The sequence below is a fragment of the Myodes glareolus genome, chromosome 22 (genome assembly GCF_982192425.1).
Source record: "Myodes glareolus chromosome 22, mMyoGla1.1, whole genome shotgun sequence".
NCBI lineage: Eukaryota > Metazoa > Chordata > Mammalia > Rodentia > Cricetidae > Myodes > Myodes glareolus.
In genome coordinates this window covers 53463056-53483657 of record NC_142047.1, presented here as the reverse complement: position 1 = coordinate 53483657, position 20602 = coordinate 53463056, and the positions used below count along the sequence as shown (strand labels likewise).

At 42.1% G+C, this 20602-nt stretch overlaps 1 protein-coding gene and 1 pseudogene across 1 annotated transcript in view; one reads left to right on the top strand and one right to left on the bottom strand.

Moving 5' to 3' along the window:
- Positions 1-15696, top strand: part of LOC146890200 (uncharacterized) — a 49356-nt gene extending 33660 nt beyond the window's left edge. Inside the window, 3 exon segments of the mRNA XM_087900320.1 lie at positions 1636-1877; positions 1880-2187; positions 15313-15696. Coding sequence (XP_087756446.1) covers positions 1636-1877; positions 1880-2187; positions 15313-15696 — 934 coding nt within the window.
- LOC148118608 (5S ribosomal RNA) lies at positions 219-337 on the bottom strand (annotated as a pseudogene).
- Positions 15697-20602: the final 4906 nt, after the last annotated feature.

Sequence of the window (20602 nt, the reverse complement as noted above, 5' to 3'; positions counted from 1 at the left end):
CCTTGTGAGAGGTGGGCCCTCTTTCCGGGGTGCGGATTGTCCTGGTGGTGTCCTGGTCCGGGCTGGCCCGCGGCCCGCGGTCGCGAAGGCCAAAGGGGAAAAGGGGGAGAATTAAAAAAGGAGAAGAAAAAGTGGAAAAAAGAAAGAAAGAAAGAAGAAAGAAAGAAAGAAAGAAAGAAAGAAAGAAAGAAAGAAAGAAAGAAAGAAAGAAAGAGAAAAGCCTACAGCACCCGGTATTCCCAGGTGGTCTCCCATCCAAGTACTAACGAAGCACGACCCTGCTTAGCTTCCGAGATCACAGGAGATCGGGCGCTTTCAGGGTGGTATGGCCATAGACGGATGCGGCTTGTCCTGTGGCGCCACAAGAGCCTGCTGCAGCACTAGCCTGCGCTCCTGCACGCCAGCCCGCCCGTCCCCACGCCCCCACGCCCTCCCGAGGCCTAGACGGAGTCCGGACGGACTGACGGACTGACGGACAGACGGACGAGCCCCTCCAACCCGCCCACCAGCCAGCCAGCCAGCCTGCCAGCTAGGCCCTCCTTCCTCAGTTCTCTGCCCTGCCCAGAGCCCGGCTCCAGGTCCAGGAGCAGTCGCCTGTCCTACCCACCATTTGAATCACAGCTCAGTGAGAGCTATTCGGTAGAACTGTTAATCCATTAACTTCTCACCACTGATATTAAACAGGTAATTTTTTTTTAAACAGATTTATTTAGTTAGTATGCGGTTTTCTGTCTGTCTGTATGCCTGCTGGCCAGAAGAAGGCAGCAGATCTCATTACAGATGGCTGTGAGCCACCATGTGGTTGCTGGGAATTGAACTCTGGAAGAATAGCAGTCAGTGCTCTTAACCTCTGAACTATCTCTCCAGCTCCCCAAAAGGGAAACATTTTGAAAAGGTAATGAGTCCATTCCTCATACCTTCTATTAAGCAAACAGTTCATATTAAACTAAGTGTTACTTAAGTGTTACTTTTAATCTTGCTGTGACTGTGCTGAGTTTAGTGACATGGGCAGTTAGAGTCAAGAGCCAAGGGGCAGTTGTGAAGAAATTTCACTTTCTTTTTTTTTAACTTTTATTTCATGTGCATTGATATTTTACCTGTTGTATGTCTGTGTGAGTGTGTTGGATCCCCTAGGCAGGAATTAGAGACAGATGTGAGCTGCCATGTAGGTACTGGGAATCGAAGTAGGGTCTTCTGGAAGAGCAGTCAGTGCTCTTAATCCCTGAGTCATCTCTCCAGCTCCCATGAAACCTCATTTTCTATACCGTATGTCTATATTTGAATTTTTCCATTTTTCTACAAATATATAAAAAATCTCCTATTGAATAGATTCTATAAATGTGAACTCTTTATTAAAGTATCTTTCCATCAGATGCATCTTCAAAGATGCAAAACAACCCAAAATAAAGGGGAACAACATGAGTACAAACCTAGTAATAGAACCCTAAGATCTAAGTCCACTCTTCAATTGGACTAAATTATAAAATGTATTCATAGAGATACAATGATTCAATGGTGTATTGAACGTGGTTAAACTTTTACATGTGTCAATTATCCTTACAGACCTGAAAGAAATCATCCTGGAGAGAAATCTTCTGTTTATAATCGATGTGTTAAAGCCTTTGCATATGACAGACATCTTCAAAGGCATGGAAGCACATTTATTGGAGAGAAACCTTTTGAATGTCATCAATGTGGTAAAGCCTTTGCTTATCACAGCTATCCCCGAAGGCATGGAAGAATACATACTGGAGAGAAACCCTATGAACGTAGTCAGTGTGGTAAAGCCTTTGCCTACCAGATAGGTCTTCAAATGCATAAATGAACACATACTGGAGAGAAACCATATCAGTGTAATCAATGTGGTAAAGCCTTGCAGTACAAGGTAATCTTAAAAAGCATAAAAGAACACATACTGGGAAGAAACCGTATGAATGTAATCAATGCAGTAAAGCCTTTGCACGTCACAGTAGTCTTCAAATGCACAAAGGAACACATACCGTGGAGAAACTCTGTGAATGCAATGAATGTGGTAAAGCCTTTGTTCAACATAGTCATCTCCTAGCACATAAAAGAACACACACAGGAGAGAAACCCTATGAATGTATTCAATGTGGTAAAAGCTTTGCTCATCACAATGCTCTTCAATGCATACAATTACACATACTGAGGAGAGACCCTATCCATGTAATCAATGTGATAAATCCTTTACATGTCACAATAATCTTCAAATACATAAAAGAACACATACCGGAGAGAAACCCTATCAATATAATCATTGTAGTAAAGCCTTTACATACCAAAGTAATCTTCAAATGAATAAAAGAACACATACTAGAGAGATACCCTATGAATGCAATAAGTGTGGTAAAGCCTTTGCACAACAAGGTAGTCTTCAAAAGCATAAAACAACACATACTGGAGAGAAACCCTGAGAATGTAACCAATGTGCTAAAGCCTTTGCATTGGTCAGCAGTCTTTGAAATCATATAAAAAAGATGTACTGCAGAAATACCCTAATAATATAGTCAATGTTGCAAAGTTTTGCACTTTATACAGGAGTTAACCTTTTTGTGTACAATCTCCCTGTTAAATCTTTTGTTTTTTACAATAGTTTTGAGTGCCTATAAAAAATTCTGAGAGTGTATTATTGTAAAGTATTTGGTAAGTTCTTTATATTGTTCCCATCTGAAAACTCATAGACAAAATCAGTTTATGAATTTATGAAGCTCTATGTGAAGTTGTCCAAAATCAGACCTCGGTCCTGGTAATAAACTTTTCTAAACTGTCTAGTCCTGTCAATGTTTTAAAGTCTACTTACATCATTTTGAAGTCAGGAAAGAAGAACAAACTCATACAAGAGAAAAACCCTATTCATGTAATTATTTGGTAAGTACTTTAGCCATCACGGTAGTTTTTAGCAACAAGAAAAAACTCTTATTTCTTTTATTATGCATCACAGTCTTGAAGGAAGTAAATTAATTGCCATGATCACTCAGGACCAGTGATGGAGAGCACTATGTGTGACAAATCCTTTTAGTGAAAATTATTTTGTGTTCCTTATATTTCTTCTGCCACTTTTGTTCATCTTCTCCAGTGCTTTTACTTAGTGATTGGTATGTTTCTGCTGTAACATATGGAATGGGATACCCATCATCTAAATGGTCCATTTTTTTATTTAAAAATTAGCATGTATTCATACTATTTCAGTAAGGGTATCTATGAAAGGGTGAAGTTACAGAAATTCTCTAAGTGTTCATGGTGTTAAGCAGGTGACATAATCCGTGTGGCAGAAGGCAGACATTATAGGTCTACTTAATTTGCTTATCTGGTCTTGATTTAATTTTGGTAAGTGATATTTATCCAGCAAGTAGTTCATTTCAAATTTTCCAGTTTTGTGGAGTGCAGGGTTTTGAAATATGATCAAATGATTCTGTCGATTTCCTCCCCATCTGTCGTTATGTCCCCCTATCATTTCTGATTTTGTTACTTTCTGATTTTTATCTTTACTGATCTCTCATTTGTCAGATGGCTGTGAGAGCTTCACCCTTCTTGTCTACACTACATGTAGCAATAGAAAATGAAGGGCGGACAGAACACAGAAATAAGGAAAGCCATGACCTCAGAGGGCCTTTTTTTTTTAAGTTTTAGAACCTGTCCTGTAACTAGCTCTTGTAGACCAGGCCACCACAGCCCAGCCAGAGGGCTTTTCTAATGTTCATTTGTTTGCTATGTAGAGGAGAAAAATTTAAATCCCAAGCTTTTTGTAGCTAGAATTGTTAGAGAGATGAAATGCAAATATGCTATTATCCTCTGTGTTTCTTCAGAGTCTGTTGTTAGATGCTAGGATAGCTACGCGAGCTTGCTTCTTAGATCCATTTAACTTGAAAATCCTTCTCCAAACCTTTACTCGAAGGTAATGTCTATCTTGGATGCTGAGGTGTGCTTTTTGTATACAGTAGAATGTTAGTTTGTGAGTTTGTATCCAGCTTGTTACCCAGTGTCTTTTATTTTTTATTTACTTATTTTTTGGTGTATTTAGTCCATTGATATTGAGGGATTCCAATGACCAATGATTGTTAATTCCTGTTATATTGTTGGTGGTGATTGTAGAGTGTGTGTGTTTCTGTGTGTGCGTGTATCTTTTTTGGTTTTGCTGGTGTGATATTATCTATTACTTCTGTTTATGGGGTTAGTTAGCTTTGTGGCGTGGAGTTTTCCTTCTAGTAACTTATATCGGGCTTGGGCTTTAGTTTGATACTGTTTAAATTTGACTTTGTTATGAAATATCTTGTCTTGTTTTGCCAGTCTATGATGGTTGAACATTTTGCTGGGTATAGTAGTCTTTGATGACATCCTTAGTCTCTTGTAGTCTACAAGTCATCAGTCCAGGCCTTTCTGGCTTTCAGGGTCTCTATTGAGGGGGCAGGTGTGATTATAATGGGTCTGCCTTTAATTGTTACTTCCACTTTCTCCCTTGCCCCTTTTAATATTCTTTCATTGTTCTGTACACTTAGCATTTGAATATTATGTGGTGAGGTGATTTATTTTTCTGGCCCAATCTATTTGATGTTCTATAATCTTCTTGTACCTTTATAAGCATATTGTTATGTACATTGGGAAAATTTTCTTTTTTGGTTTTGTTTAAATATATTCTCTGCGTTTCTGGGCTCGATTTTTCTCATTCCTGTATTCCTACTATTCTTATATTTGATTGGTTCATAGTGCCCACCATTTTCTGGGTATTGTGTGGAAGGGATTCTTGAAATTTAACATTTTTTGATTGAAGAATCCATTTCCTCTGATGTGTCTTCAACATCTGAAATTCTTTCTTCCATCTCTTGTACTCTATTAGTGATGCTTGATGCTGTAGTTCCTGTTCACTTATCCATATTTCCCATTTCCAGGTTTTCATCCATTTGTTTTCTTTATTAAGTCTATATTTATTTGTAGACCTGGAAATCTTTAATTTTTTTGGTTTTATATTGGGGATTTATTGATTTCTTCCAATCTTCTTTGTCTGTTCTTAAATTTTATTATGGGATTTGTTCATATCCTCTTAAGGATTTCTATTATCTTCATAAAGTAATTTTAAGGTCATTTTCTTGGGTTTCAGCTTTGTTGCATTGTTTAGGTCTTGCTGCTGTAGAATAGGTAGGCTCTGATAATGCATTATTGCATTTTATGTTTGTGTTCTTACCACTGACATTTATCCATCTGTATTTGAGGTGATTTTAGGTCCAGGTGTTGATTCCTAAAATTGTCTTTGTTACATGAGTGTTTTGTTCCTTGGTTTCTCTTTCCTTTCTGGTCTTCTGCCCTAAATGACCAAGAATTCTGGTGGCAAGTGTGTCTTTGGGTTCATTGGAGTTTCTGCTCTGGGTTTCATGAGGATGGCTAGATGAGGCTGAAGTCCTCTTCTAAAGTTGTTGACCAGATCTGCAGCCCAAGAGTGGGTGCGCATTATGGAGTCCCTAGATCTGGTCTGGTTGCTGGGGTCCCTAGGACAAGGAATCTAGATCTGGCCTGTGCTCCAGGGGGATTGAAGTCTACTGATGCTTTAGACCTGGGATTCCTGGATTTTGCCTTTCATCTGAGAAAGTAAAAATCTTCCAAAGGTGTAGACCAGGATGAGGAGTGAAGAGTGAGGGTGGAGAAAGGTGTGTGCCATCTGCGATATTTGAGCAGGCTTAAACAGGCACAGTGGGCAGTGGGCAGTGTCTTCCCTGGGGTTTCTGGGACCAGCCTTCCCTCCTGTAAAACTGTTAGGGTTGTGGGCCCAAGTTTGGAGCCCAGGGAAAGGTGTGCTGTCTGGTGCTGCTGGGCAGGATTTAAGGAGTGTCAACTGATGGGCAGTGTCTGACCTGAGGTTTCTTGAGCCTGTCTCATCTCTGATAAAAACAAGGACACCTTCTAAATAGCCTGAGACATGGGGCCCAGGGGCAGGGTTGAAGTCTAGAGTTGTTGGACAAGCATGAAGGGTTTATGGGGTAGCGAGCAGCATCTTTGCTGGTATCATGAGAACTGCTCTGGCCTCGGAAAGCTGCTGGGGACTGTGGGCCCTAGTGTGGAGACCAGGTAAGCAATATGGTCTTAGGTTGCAGGCTAGGATTTAAGGAGTGTGGGTGGCTGTTTCCTTAACTGGGTTTCCTAGATCAAGTCTAGCGTCCGGTATAGCAGAAGTCTTCCTATATTGTAGATCAGGCTATGGAACCAGGAGTGGGGCTGGGGAATTCATCTTCCAAAATTGTAGACCAGGGTATGGAGCCAGGTGTGGAGGTGGGGTAGTCTTCCTCCAAAGCTGTACACCAGTTCTTGGAGCTAGGGGTGGAAGATGTGTGTGCAGTCTGGAATATTTTGGCAGGCTTAAAGGGGATCAGTGAGCAGTGGCTTGCCTACAAAAGCCACAGCTTAATACTAATGCAGCATTTTCCCAGGGATCGTTTATTCAGTCCTTTATATTGATTTGTATTCTTGGTCTTGTTACAGAGTAGACACTTGGCAAAGTCTAGTAAACCAAAGGCATTCAGGCTTTCAGAGTCCTGTACCTGAAATGAAAACAGCACCATAGTTTTCCCTCTCTAGACCTAGCTACTTGAATAGTTGAATATTCTGGCTTGATTCTCCCTTGCTTTTACATGAAATATTCCACAATTCGAATAAGCTTGCATCTTAAAAATATAAGTTTATTGAATTTTTCAGATATTTACCGTCTTCAGTCCATACACACCTTTGTAAGTACGTCCACATTTCACTAGGTAGACATGGACTCAGTTGTGCCACCTAAGTTTTCTGGGTACCTTAGGTGTCATGTAACACACTAAAGGTTAGCTTTTACCTTTTCCCTGTTCTTGCCTGCCCGTCGCTCTGCTGTTACCTGTTTCCCCGTCCAAGTAAATAGCACCAGGACACTGAAGAGGAACTTCAGTTGGGAAGCATCTCCATCAAATTGCTTGTAGGTGAGTGTTTGGGGGATTCCCTTGCAGTAATGAATGATGTGTGAGGGCCCAGTTCAGGATGGACCGTGCTTCCCCTGGGCAGACAGTGTTGGGATGTATCTGAATAAAGGTTAACAAAGTCATGAGGAACAAACAAGCAAACAACTAACTCTCCATGGCTCCTGCTTGAGTTCCTGTTTGAGTTTCTGTCTTGACTTTCCTCAGTGGATTGTGTCCCGGGACATAGATGCCAAATAATCCCTTTCCTCTGAATGTTGATTGTTGTCATGCCTTTTATCACAGAAACAGAAAGGAAACTAAGACATCCATTGGTCCATCACCCAAGCCTCATCTTGCAGTATTTTTGAAGAAACTCAATAGTAAAAGATAAAAATATTACATATGCATATATTTGATTTGTACTCACTGTTTCAAAATCAAGTCACCAAAAAAAGACATGTGGCCCAGAGAGGATACATGTAGTTGCTTACAGAAGGGGCATTCGCAATCAAAATCCCAAAGATTTCTTTAACACTCTGGATTTTCAGTTATGCATAAGGAAGTGTGTGCAATAAATATTGAGCCATGTCCTTAATCATTATGTATGAAGGAGGTTTCCCCTCCTATATGAGACATACATGCTCATTGGATTGATAAAGATCCAATTTGTTCTTGTTTCCTAGTTAATATTTGAAATAAAAATACAATTCCCTCATTACTTCCAGTCACTTTCCTCCTCCAATCTCCTCCCACATGCCACTTGCTCTCATATACTCTGTTTTATTAATTGTTGTTTCTTTCTCTCCATCTCTCCTGAATATATGACTATATCCTGCCCAGTTAGTATACTTTTGCAGGACAGTGTTTGATTGACAGGGGAAAGATGCATCTGTGTACCTGAGTCTGCAGTGCTTCACAAAGTTCCCTATCGGGCACCCAACCTTGATCATGTCCTGGCCCTCCTCCTCTCAATCCCAAGAATCCAACAACTGTAGGGTTTAGGATGGAAACAGCAATTAACCAGACACTGCTTGTGCCACAGGATGAGGCTGGCACAGCTTAGAAGAAGTACCAAGAGGAGAGTGCGATGGTAAGAGATGCTCACAGTGTAAGGATGGCAGTTTAGCATCTCTGGATGTCAGTTTCCTCCAGCTAGAGAAAGTAGGTTTCAGATGGTTCATGGTGGAGAGAGTTGACAGAAAAGACACCTTCGAAAATCACTCACTTCATCAAGTGTGGCTTTTAACAGCCACAGTGACAGGTCTCTTTAACTTATGACCCACAGTTTGCTATGGGCATTTTGGCAGTGTCCCCATCCCCCCCCCAAGTTCCTGTCAGCTGAAGGCTCCTGGCCCCAGGCTCCATTCCAGGCCCCAAGGCTCCTGGGTGAGAACTATACTACCATGCTCTGCCCTGCCTCAACCTGATCTGACAAGACGTGCCCTGCCCTGCCCTGCCCTGGCCTGGCCTGACCTGCCTTGCCCTGCCTAGTTTTTTTTCTCAGTTTGGCCTCAGGAGACAGTATTGTGTACCATCCATAAAGCTGAATCTTCAAGGTAGAAGAGCCCCAGAACATGGTACTGAGAACCTGTGACTGGATCATTAATGAGGGCTCCTGGGTGCAGAGAAGTTAGGTGATTAGGTGGAAGAGAAGGAGGAGGCTGAGGTGGGGTTGGGAACCTGGTTGTGTCTCAATGCTCACCCAGTGTGCCTCCTTCCCATAATTCCCCTTGCCATGGCACGTAGAAGGAAAGTCACTCAGCACCCAATGGCTCTGCAAACTTTATCACCTCACCCTGTATAACTGCAGTCTGTGCCTACTGCCTCTCTTCTCCCTGCCCAGCCTTCTGGATAGAGGACGAGCTTAGTGACTGAATGAAGTGAGCACAGTAAAGACACTAAATGGCAGCTCTGCACAGTGGGTAAAATGGGGGAACCACGGATTTAAAAAGTACCTCAGAGTAGGCACTGCAGGAGCCTAGAGACTTGCTCAGCCCTTGGTATGCTAATCTGCACCCCAGGTCTCTGCACTGAAGAGCCAAAGGTCATTTTAATAAGAAACAGAAGAAAAGTCCTTTTTAGGAGGTAGGAAATATTTTCTCAAGTCCCTGAGGAAATGTTGGTTTTTGTCTAAATGTCAGAATACATAAAGGAACTTCTTCTCCTAAACCTGATGCTGACCTGTCCCTCTTCCCTACCCCCATCCCAGAGCCCACTGTGCTGTCTGGGTAGTGAGCTGGTGAGAGGAGAGAGGTTAGTCCAGCCCTCAAAGTCTTTGAAGAAGTACCCCCTCCGATTGTTCTACTGCCCCTAATCTAATGTCTCCTGAGAATTACAAAATAAACCATGGATACAATAAAACCACAACCCCCAAACTTAGACATCTCCAATTTCAAAATGTCACCAACATCAGTGTGAGTTCCAAGAATTTCTCACAAAGAAAATCTTCCAACAAAATCCCCCAACCTGCTGAACAGACAATACTAGCAACCTGCTCACCTTATCTAAGCCCCCGAGTCAAAGGAAGTTGGATGTTTGCAGGAGTCGGAATGTGCATATGGAGCTTTTGCTGTGGCTCTTCCAGATTTCTGGCAAGAAAAGTGCTCTCCCCCTGGAAGTCACTGTGAGTTGTCCTAAATTGCAGAGCTACCCTGCTTCCCTTAATGACTTCAGAAGCACTTAATCAGGCTTCAAGACAAAGGACATCTACCTTCACTGGCAGCCCTATGTGCATACTACTTACCCATGACAGAATCCAAAGCAACTGATCTCAGCAACCTCCACACTCCTGCTGTGGATCTGCATCCCTGGAAACACTGCAAACATCTGCATTGCAACCACTGGCTCGCTGGCTAAGACTGTCAAAGAAATCTTTGTATGGCACTTTCTATGCTTTTGCTGTCACTCAAAGCAAATGAATGTTAAATTTCCCAATTCTTTGAAAAATATCCATGTTTATGTTTATGTCTGTAGAGTGGTGAGAAGAGGACCAGACTGCACCCTTACATTGTCTTTAAGGCTTCTACAATCCATCACGGCTTACAGTGGTGTAACAAAACTATTTGAAGATCCCTCTGTGTTCAGATTGTTCGGGCTTCTGTAGCTCAACTTCACTAATTTCATTCTGATGCTGTGGCAAACACCATGGGCAAAAGAAAATTGCGGTGAAGACATGATATATTTCACCTTACACTTCCAGGTTACACTCCCTGTGCTGGTAGAAGTCAGGGTAGGAATTCCACTCAGGGCCAAGAAAGTACACTAACCAGGGAGGAATGGAGCTTGCCTGCCAGGCTCTTCTTCAGCTAGTATCCTTATCCGGCACTCATCACCAGCAAGAAGGGAGATATGCATAGTTAGTAAACAAAATTTACACTTTATTATGCTGATGGTCACCACACAAGGCTCATATCATACTTTCCTAAGTATAGTCCTAAGCCTGTCTCCCCAAGGTAACATATCTTAACAGAATGTCAGGTCCAGTCTCTAACAGAAGACTCTGATTATGGGTTAGCATCCTGGGAGAGATACTCTAGACACAGAGCAGATCAAAGTGTTATCTCTCCAGAGGTGTATAGCACAGTATTTCCCATAGTCTTTGCTTTTAGACTGTCCAGTATGTGGGATGGTGTCTGCTGGTCTTGAGTGAGTAATGTCACTGGGTTAAGGTTATCAGGTGCAGCCTTGGGTGTAGTGAGTTTCTGACTAAGCTTTTTTTTCCATGTCTAAAAGTCATTTTTTACTTTGTTCATTACAGGAAGTGTTATAATCTGTTCTTTGTTGGGGGCCGGTGCTAACCTGTACCATAAATTATTTCTCTCGACCAGACCGCAACATAAACTGTCTCTGGACTGGCGTGGAGGTGTGGGAATAAAGACACAACTCATATGGCTTTCTCGGGAGGGAGGTTCTCAGTGGTCCCTCACATAGTCCTGAGTTCACATCCTGAAGAATTCCTCTCGTTTATTCTCCAAACAGCTTTTATACCAACACGTAAACTGAGCGGGGAAATACACCAACATTCTATTTGCTAGATAACAAGGTGAATGGCGTTTTGTCATGTCCCCATCCACCTGTCTGCTGTGCACTCTAGCTGTCACGTAGGCTTAAATTAGCATCTCTATCAGGCATCCTCCAAATTACAAAGGAGCAACAACATCCTGACCTTTTGTTAGCAGGTAGGGCTTAGGGCTTCAGAACCTGGCTGCCACACCATAGATAATTATGGGCCTACAGTCTCTTACAGTATGGTTTCTGATTCAGTTTCTTTTCTGTGTAATTGGGACACAAGGAGCACCCTTGCCATTATTGCCACTTTGGGTTAAATGAAAGCTAATACTGCACATTATCTATCATGGAGTTTTGATCAGCCCCACCAAAACTTTCATGATCTATTAAATTATGGCGTGGAAACAAACTTACAGTATGCATTCAGTGTTTCCTCACCTAGCTTTCAAAACAGGAGTAGAGATCTTACTTCCTTATGAAAGACCCCCAGGACCCCCCCCCCCCCAGAATCTGCAGCAGGCCTGCTCCCATGAGAACATCCTGTTGCTTGAAAGACTCTCAGTAGCTGCAGCCAGCCGCTCTCATGAGAATATCCTGTTTTGAAGACCCTCGAGACCCCCAGGACCTGAAGCTGGCCTGTTCTCATGAGAACTTCCCGTTTGCTTAGGAGAACAGGATATCTATGGTTGGCACAAGTGCCAAACTTAGAATGTTAGTGGGAAATTTCAGGGCCAAAATGAAACATCTTGGAAATAGCATGAACAAACAACATTGTCCATTGTCACTGTCTGATCTCTTTAAAATAACTAGTGATCTTTATGCTCTGAAAACTGCTGATTACGTAATTAATTTTGCCTATAAAAGCTTGCTGAAATTTTGCCTGGGGTGCTCAGTCTCCCCCTGGAGCCCTGAGTCACCCAATAGTGCTACCGAAATAAACTTCTTGCTGTGGCATCTGCTGGCCTGAATTAATGAGTCTGGGGACTTCCCTCATGGCCTTAGAAATTCTAGGGTCTTTCACTTATTGTTGGGGACCAGCTTCGAGTAAAATACCTATCGCTGGGGTAAGGGCATGGGGATTTATTTAGAAATATTAGTAAAGAATATGAAGATGCAAATGAAAATAATAAAATGGAGGAACATATAGGATAGTATCAGGAGGGAATTCCAGTGAGTACAGAAATTTGCCAGTGTTTAATTTAGAACTGCTTAAAATACCCCTGGCCCGAAAGGTAGGAGTGAGACAAAAACAAAACAAAACAAAACAAAAAACAAATACCTTAACAAGAGATGAGGAAGTGCAGACACCAATTGAAGGTCATGGGCTACACCCATAGTTAAGCCTTCTGTTCTAGAACAAAACAAGTCATGCTCACACCCTAGACCAAAACATTCTGTACACAAACCTCTCCCTGGATGGAATCCAAAGTTATCTCCTTGAAAGCACTGGAGCTTAGCGGGGTGCTTAGACTTTTGTTTGAGGTAGGAACACACCTACTTCTCTATTCCGGAAGAACAAAGGCTGGCTATAAGTCACACCTGTTGACAATAACCCAGAGAGAGCAGGACTCTCTGTTCTAAATCTAGGTGGGAGCTTTCTTTGGGGTAGAAACACAATAACCTTGAAGGAGTAGAGGCAATTTCCAATTCTCTGACCTTTGGTCAGCGAGGAAATGGACTCACATTGTTGGGTCCAGTAGCGTCAAGCAAAGATGAGAACACCACCAAGTCTAGTAAACCAGAAGCAAACTTTATTCCAGAAACCAGATCCCAGGAAAATCAGAAGCAAGCTCAAAAATAAAAAGTAAAAAAATAAAACACCACGGGGCGCAGAAACTTATCAGCTAGCTGAGACCACAGGCAGAGTTCAGGCTTCTGACACTGTGGCATCGACTAGTTTCTGACCCCACCTTTTATAGTTAGGACACCAAGCATTAGGTTTGGGTAAAGGAATTTTTACAATCTTGTCCTGACCCTTGGGTTGATCAGCTGAGACCCTAGGAGGGGAGTGAGTGCTAATGTCAAGGGGGAATTAGGATTAACTGGTTCCTGGGCTGAGAATTTAGAAGAAAAGCCTTACACACTGTTTCCAGGATAATCTTCAGATACTGACTGCCATACTTTACAACCTCCATTATCAGAGCTCATTAATTAAACCTTTGTATTTATCCACTGTCTCCTGGTACCTACGGGTGTAAACTGAGGTCTAATGCCTCAACTCTGGTGGCGCCAGTTCCCATAACAGAGACAGTGTCTGACCCAGAGGTCACATATCTCAGTCTCCTAAAGGTTAACTCAGTTCACGTCTACCGTTTATCAAGGATGATCAAGACACTACCCTCAGTTTGCAGGGAGATGCCCAGGCCTTGTAAGAAAATGGTCAGTTGTAAATAGCTAACGTGATGGAGATTTCCCAGGCATCCGAGAAAGTAATTCCTGTGAATGATTGATCTGTGATCTGCTGAGAAAGTTTACTTAGGTTCACAGCTTTTTGTATCCTTCTTCCTATATCCTAAACTTCTACATTCTAATCTTTAGTGTCTATATTTCTATTTCTATATTTCTGTTCTTATTTTCAGACACTTCAACATTTTCGGGCCTCCACACCTTGTGAACAGTAATACTTAGTACCTGATTCATTACCCTTCAGAAAGAAAATCTTATGAGAAACAATTCAAATTTTACTTTGGACACAACGAACAAAGAATCCTACTATGCACAAGCTTATGTAGTTTGTACTCATGTGTGGTTCATAGAAAGCCAGAAATCCAGTATATTCATTCTGTATATCATGTAACCATAATTACTACTATTGAACTCAAATTGTTGTTAGTACAAGAAATAACACAATAGTTGTGTTTCAATGACTTTTTTTCTCTTTTGGATCCTAGTTATATAAGAAAAAGAGTGATCTTCCAAAATCTTGAATGCAATGCTTAGAAAATTTCTAACAATTTAAAAAAAAACATTCTTTTTGGTTTTCTTTATTACTTAAATTTTTAATTTTATTTAAAGTTTTTCATTTATTTTACATCCCGCCTGCTGTTTCCCCTCACTCCTCTTCTCCTGTTCTCTCCACCTACCTCGACTCTACCCCATCCACTTCTTCCCTCCATTCAGAAAGGGGCAGGTCTCCCACGGGTGTCAGCAAAGAATGGCACATCCACTTGAGTTGCTACCAAGATTCTTCCCTTGTATTAAGGCTGTGAAGGCAAGCCAATTTGAGGAACACTTTCCCAAAATCCAGCTCAATGCCAGGGACCAGGGACAGGTCTTAATACCACAGCTAGAATCTGCACAAACATACTAGCTATACAACTGCCAAGCACATGCTCCCTAATGGGTGGTCCAATGTCCATGAGTTCCTAAGAGCCCAGGTCAGCTGTCTCTGTGTGATCCTCTGTCATGACCTTGACTTCCCCTGGCCTGTACAGCCCTCCTTACTCTCCTCAGTGGGACTCCTGGAAGCTCTGGCTAGTTCTTGTCTATGGAGCTCTGTCTGCTTCTGCTAGAGAAACATTCTTAAAAAGTCATTGGTTTACTTGTAGCTGAAATATTTACTTCAATAGTCTTCCATAGTTTCAGCTTCCATAGTTGGAGTCTTAGCGTTAACACAAAATGGGCAGACAGCACAATTTACAAACCAACTCATTAAATGTTTCTAAAATCGAAAGAGTTCAAGAAAATGATTATTGATTTCAAAGAATGATCGGATGAAGGAAAACAACCTATAGGCATGTGTTTCTCTATCACCTGCCCATTGATGAAGATGAACTGCCTAACACTCAAAGTGCTGGCTAGTACTCCTAAAGACAGTATTCCTAATTTCATTATTTTCTAAATATTCAATTTACCCCAAGACTACACTTTTTATTATTATTCATTTATCAAGAGTTTGCCCTGAATTCCGGAAGAAAACTTTGAAAATAATGGAGTCATCATCCAGCCCTGTGGTTTGAGATAGATCTTTTTTTTTTTCCTTATCTGATTCTTGTTTACCATTTCTGGAAATCTGTGTTTCACAAAAAAATTGGGTTGAGTTAACATGACCTCTTAGTAAAGTCACAGAACAAAGATCTTTTGTGTCCTTAAATTTCTTTAGAATTGCTAATATACTGGCACCCTTCCACTTGTGGGACGCTGAATCCCTCCACTCCACCTTGAGGAAAGGGCTGTGAAAGTTGTTCCCACCACCCGCCGGAGGAAGAAGGGGGCGTGCCTGTGGAGTGCAGGGAGTTTGCAGAGTCTGCAGTGGAGCCAAGGGCTATAGTTATTGAAATGCAAATCTCTGCGGGCTGGGCGTGATCTGAGGTCTGAGTCAGGGGTGGAAGATAGCCTGAGGAATCTATGAAGCTATGCCTTTAAGGACCCGAAGGGAGGGACTCTTGTCACTCAAGCCTCATCAACCAATCAGAGCGCCCAGGCCGAACTTCCAGTCAGAAGTCGTGTGGAGCCCTTCCGGGAGAGGCGGTGCTCGCTGAGGTCTGCACGAGGATCTGGGGCCGGAGATTTCGCGTGTTGTGCTGCCAGTGCTGCTGCAGAGAGCTGGGAGAGAAGCATGGGCGAGCGGGGAAACCACGACATGGTGAGCGAGGGGCTGCTGTCCCCAGTTCGGGAAGATCAGATGCAGAGATCCAGGATCCCTCGCGGCGTGTCCTCAGGGCCGGGAGGGAATCTGCAGTCACATTCCGTGTCCTGTGAGCTCCTATGCGGTCCCTGCTGCTCCCTGGAGCCAGGCACAGTCCTGTGAATAACTGCTCTGTGGGCTGCACCTATGCAGAGCGATGGGAGCAGGGAGCTGTGTGTGGGACCGTGTTTGGAGTCAACAACAATGGGCTTTTGGTGCAGCTGTGGAAGGCGGTTTGCCTAACTCGGAGAGGCCTGGTTTCTCTAGTATGTTCTTGACGTTCAGCACTTTGCATTTAATCTTTACATGTAAGGTTCATTTACAGTTAATTTTGTGTAGGTTGTAAAGGCATCTCCTGTGTCGGATAGCATTCCAATACTTTGTTGTGATGTCCTAAGAGTAGGATTTGATGACATTAAGGACTTAAAAATGCTGGCTAGGTAGTAAGTCACAAAAAGTAGAATTTAGCTGTGGGAGGGCTGCTTCTAAATCACGCCACTCATAAGTATATGCTAACCAGGCCTGGGGGAAATGAGCATAATGTTTTAACAGCGTGATCCAGACATTTGGCTCTGAACCATTACAAAGGAGACACCCCTGACTGATAACTATCTCAGCCTCTAGGTCCATTTCCATCTCAAAGAGGATTCTAACAAGCTGCTTAAGGCAGCACCACAGGGTTACAGCTGACCTGTGGCCTGGTGTGCCTTGAAGTTCCAGTTTTGTCCTTGAGAAAAGCACAGTTCAGACTGGGGTGAGACCTGACAGCAGGGGAGGAGAATTTGAAAAGTAAGACAGGGTTGTGTTAAGGACTGGCCTGGTCAAGCAAGGCTTTCCTTTAGCTCTCAGGAAGGGAAAAGGAACATTCTTTTCTTTTTTTCTTTAAGATTTATTTATTACATGTACAATGTTCTGCCTGCATGTATTTCTGCATGCCATAAGAGGGCATCAGATCTCATTACAGATGGTTGTGAGGCACCATGTGAGTGCTGGGAACTGAACTCAGGTCCACTGAGCCACCCCTCCAGCCAGTAGAAGGAACATTCTTGAATGAGGGACTGACTGCCTGGTGCCTAGGTTTTGGGAGCTTTACTTTACCTAAGGCTTTGATGTATTGAGATAAAAAACAGAACTCAGAAGACTTCTAAAACCCAAAATGTATAGCTAGTAATGGTTTGGGACCTGGGCCTTTGTGGAGGGTTCCTTCAGATCCTGAGAACCCCACTCTTCTCACCACCGGGAGCTATGGTTATCAGTCCCAAGGCCAGTATCGGCTTCATCAGTAGCATTCTTGACATACTCTGTTTTCTTCTTGTGGAACACTGCTGAATCAGCCTCCTCCTGAATTTGTCCCATTGTAGTGTAGTTTCTGCTGACTTCATAGAAGCTCCCCATTTCTTTCCATCCCCCCTTCCCCCTGAAAGTAGTAGACAAGATCCTGTTCTTCTTAAGAATCCTGCTTGGCAGGAGACACAGCTTGTGCAAGGCCTCCCCACCCCAGCTTTTACATTTTCCACCTTCTCCTTTTTCCGTCGTCTTCCTTCCCTGGCACTTTCCCCTCAGGACTCTATCACTTCTGCATCAGGTCACTGGTGTCCTTCAGAAATATTCCTGATAATGACTTTGCTGTGTAAATCTCCCATCTGCCTAGGTGACTGGACCTGCAGTCTCCTGTCGCTGTCTAAATTGTTCAGAGTGTAGCCTGGCACATGACCCTTAGAGAAATTACGGATGACAGCAAATGTGGAATGCAGAATCTGTCTGTGCTGCTCCTTTTTGAGCTTTCCACAGAGATAGGTGCAGGCTCATTACAGAGATTTTTCTCTATTAATCTCCTAATTGTGTGGAGTGATTTCTCCCTGGAAAGTCATAGTAATTCTAGTGCAGCTGCATTTCCAGCCTTTTAGAGTTGGGTCCAGGGGGTTCACGCAAAGATGAGAGCACCACCAAGTCTAGTAAACCAGAAGCAAACTTTATTCCAGAATCCAGATCCTAGGAAAACCAGAAGTAAACTTAAAAATGAAAAAAAAAATGAAACACCTCGGGGCACAGAAGCTTATCTGCTAGCTGAGACCACAGCCAGAGATGGTGTTTGTTAGGCTGTGGCCCCAGGCCAGTTTTCGAACCCACTTTTTATAGAAGGAACACCAGGCATTATCTCTGAACAAAAGAATTTTTACAACCTTGCCCTGACCCTTGGGTTGGTCAGCAGAGTCCCTAAAGAGGGGAGTGTGTGCTAATGTCAATGGGTAATTAGGCAGCCATCATGAAATATGTTTCAGAAGAGATTACAATGAAGGTCACTAATTGTGAGAAAACAGATATCTTTAGCAATTAGTCAGAAAGCGACTGCTAGTATTACTAGAAGTTTAAGAAATTAGGATTAACTGGTTCTTAGGCTGAGAATTTAGGAGATAGCAGAAAGCTTTTCACATTATCTCAAGGTAAAACTCAGATACTGACTGCCATATTTTATAACCTCCATTATCAGAGCTCATTAATTAAATCATTGTATTTGTCCACTGTCTCCTGGTACCTCCAGGTGGAAACTGGAGTCTTATGCCTGTCCTCTGGTGGCACCAGTTTTACATAATGGAGACAGTGTCTAACCTAGAGGTCACAGATCTCTGTCTCCTAAAGGTTAACTCAGTTCATATCTGTCATTTATCAGGGATGGCAGGGACACTACCCTCAATTTGGAGAGAGAGACACTCTGGCCTTGTAAGTCAAACAGCTAGTTGTAAAATGACCTAAGCTTCCCAAGCATCTGAGAAAATATCTCACTGTGAATGAATGATCCTTGATCTGCTGAGAAAGCTGCTGACAGTCTGTTCTCATTCTCCTAGACTTATAACTTTATATTTCTTTATTTCTACATTCTTATTTTTGGAATCTACATTTTTATTTTCTTATTCCTGGACTCTTCATTACAAAACTGTTTCTGAGACGAGCGCTCTTCTACTGACTCAGGTGCCCTGATTTCAGACTGCTGCACTCCAGGGCAATGACTCTGTTGTCCTCCATATTACATCTCCAAACATCTTAGTTTAAATCACTGTGCTACCTCAGAGTTTTAAAATTATCCTTTTGAGTCATGGAGTTAACTGCCTTCACTATTACAGGAAAATGGTTTGCCTGTGGAGCCTTCAGGCCAGAGTAGGAGACTAGTTTATTGTATACAGTGAAGAGGGATTTGGTAGGCTGTCAGCTGCTGGAGTCACTATTATGAAAAAGGATCTGACTATGGCAGGAGGAGTTAATCTGTAATTTCACAGCATGTATTAATTCATGTCATGTGAATGAAGACAGACCAGATTAGTGGGTGTACTATTTGGGAAAGTTACCTTGAGGCAATGAGTATTGACTTTGCAATTAGGAAACTCTCCTGCACAGATCTGTTTAGTTCGCTTCACACAAAGCTAACTTAAGTAAACTAAGTGATTGAGAAACAGATGATCGAGTGAAACTCGTGTTTCAGGTTACAGATCGTGGCAGCCAACATGTGCATATAGCCACGATCACTCCGTCTCTTAGTAATGGCCTTCCGTCTATTAGGGAAGGGCCTACTCATTTTCAAAGTCAGTATAACTAAGTTTATAATCTTAAAAATGCATTATTTTTATCATTTTAAAAAGTCACTTAACTTGGTACCGTTTTTAACCTTTTCTTTCTGTACATTAGTGTTCTCTCTATTTGTCTCTGTTCTCCAGTGTTTTGTGATCATTAAAAATTTTATTCCTTTTTTCTCAAGTGCTATTGATTTATTTATTTCTCTTGAGAGCAGTATTTCCTACAGCCCAGGCTTGCCTGGAACTATGAAGTTGAGAATTGCTTTGAACATCTAATCCTGCCTCTGCTGCCCAGTGGTGGGAAGACAGTCCTGCAACTCCTTCCAGGCTGGGCCTTGGCTGATCAGTGAGTAGGGTAGGAGAGCAGGGAATGGTGTCCTCCAACGTCTCTGACTTTTCCTGGGGAGTTACAGATGAAGAAGGACGTGTACAGGAACTGAGTTCACTGATGAACTCTGAAGCTGATGCAGGCACAGCACAGAAAGGTAGTGGCAGGAAGGAGAGGACAACTTTCCTGCTTTGGCAGTAGTTAATATTAGCAATGTGGAGTCAGGTAAACAATCTTAGATGCTTCATAAATATTTTGTGTGGCCATTTCTGGAGGTCCACAGTCCAGGGCAATCAAGAATCTGCGTAACCAAATTACTACAGTTACACTAGTTTAACCAAAATAGAGTATCTTTGTAAGAAGTTCTTACCCTGTTTACAGGACTTTTATTTTCCAGGTTTAGATCCACAGGTTTAGAGAAAGGTGTGAGCTCTCACATAAATCCCTAGACTCTGGAGTTTATGGCCCTAAAACCTGCTTCAACTTTTCAAAATAATTATTTGAGATAAAAACTACATTATCTCCAGAGTCTCTTTCTTGGTCTTGTTGTTGTTGTTAATCTATGAAAGACTTTTGGTTTATTGAATAAAATGTATTATGTGTCTTGACGGTGTCTCAGCACATACTCTTCTTTGGGATGACCCTAGTTCAGATACCAACACTCAAGTTGGGAGGCTCCAGTTAATCTGACACCCACTCTATTTGTGCGTCACCTGTATGCATGTAGAAAGTATTCTTTTCATGCACAAACATACACAAAAAACAGTAATAAACTTGTTTCAAAAGTGCTTGTGACTTATAAAGCAATTAGAGCAAAACCATTTGCTTTGGGTGCATACTGATTCTTTCAAAATCTGTTATCGTGCGTTTTACTTGAAAAATTTTTCATTGGCTTCAGGGGGTCATCTAGCATAGAACACAAAATGGTGTCTAAGTGATCCTAACAGACGACATCCTTTCCTTTATCAGAAGAGAATGAGATTCTTTCAGTAGTCAAAACTATTTTCTACAAAGTTAAAACATCAGAAGGCTTCAAGCAAATCTCCAATTTTTGTGGAACAACATCCTTGCCCAAGAAATTTTCTTTCTTTCTTTTTCTTCCTTTCATTTATTTATTTATTTTTTTATTTTT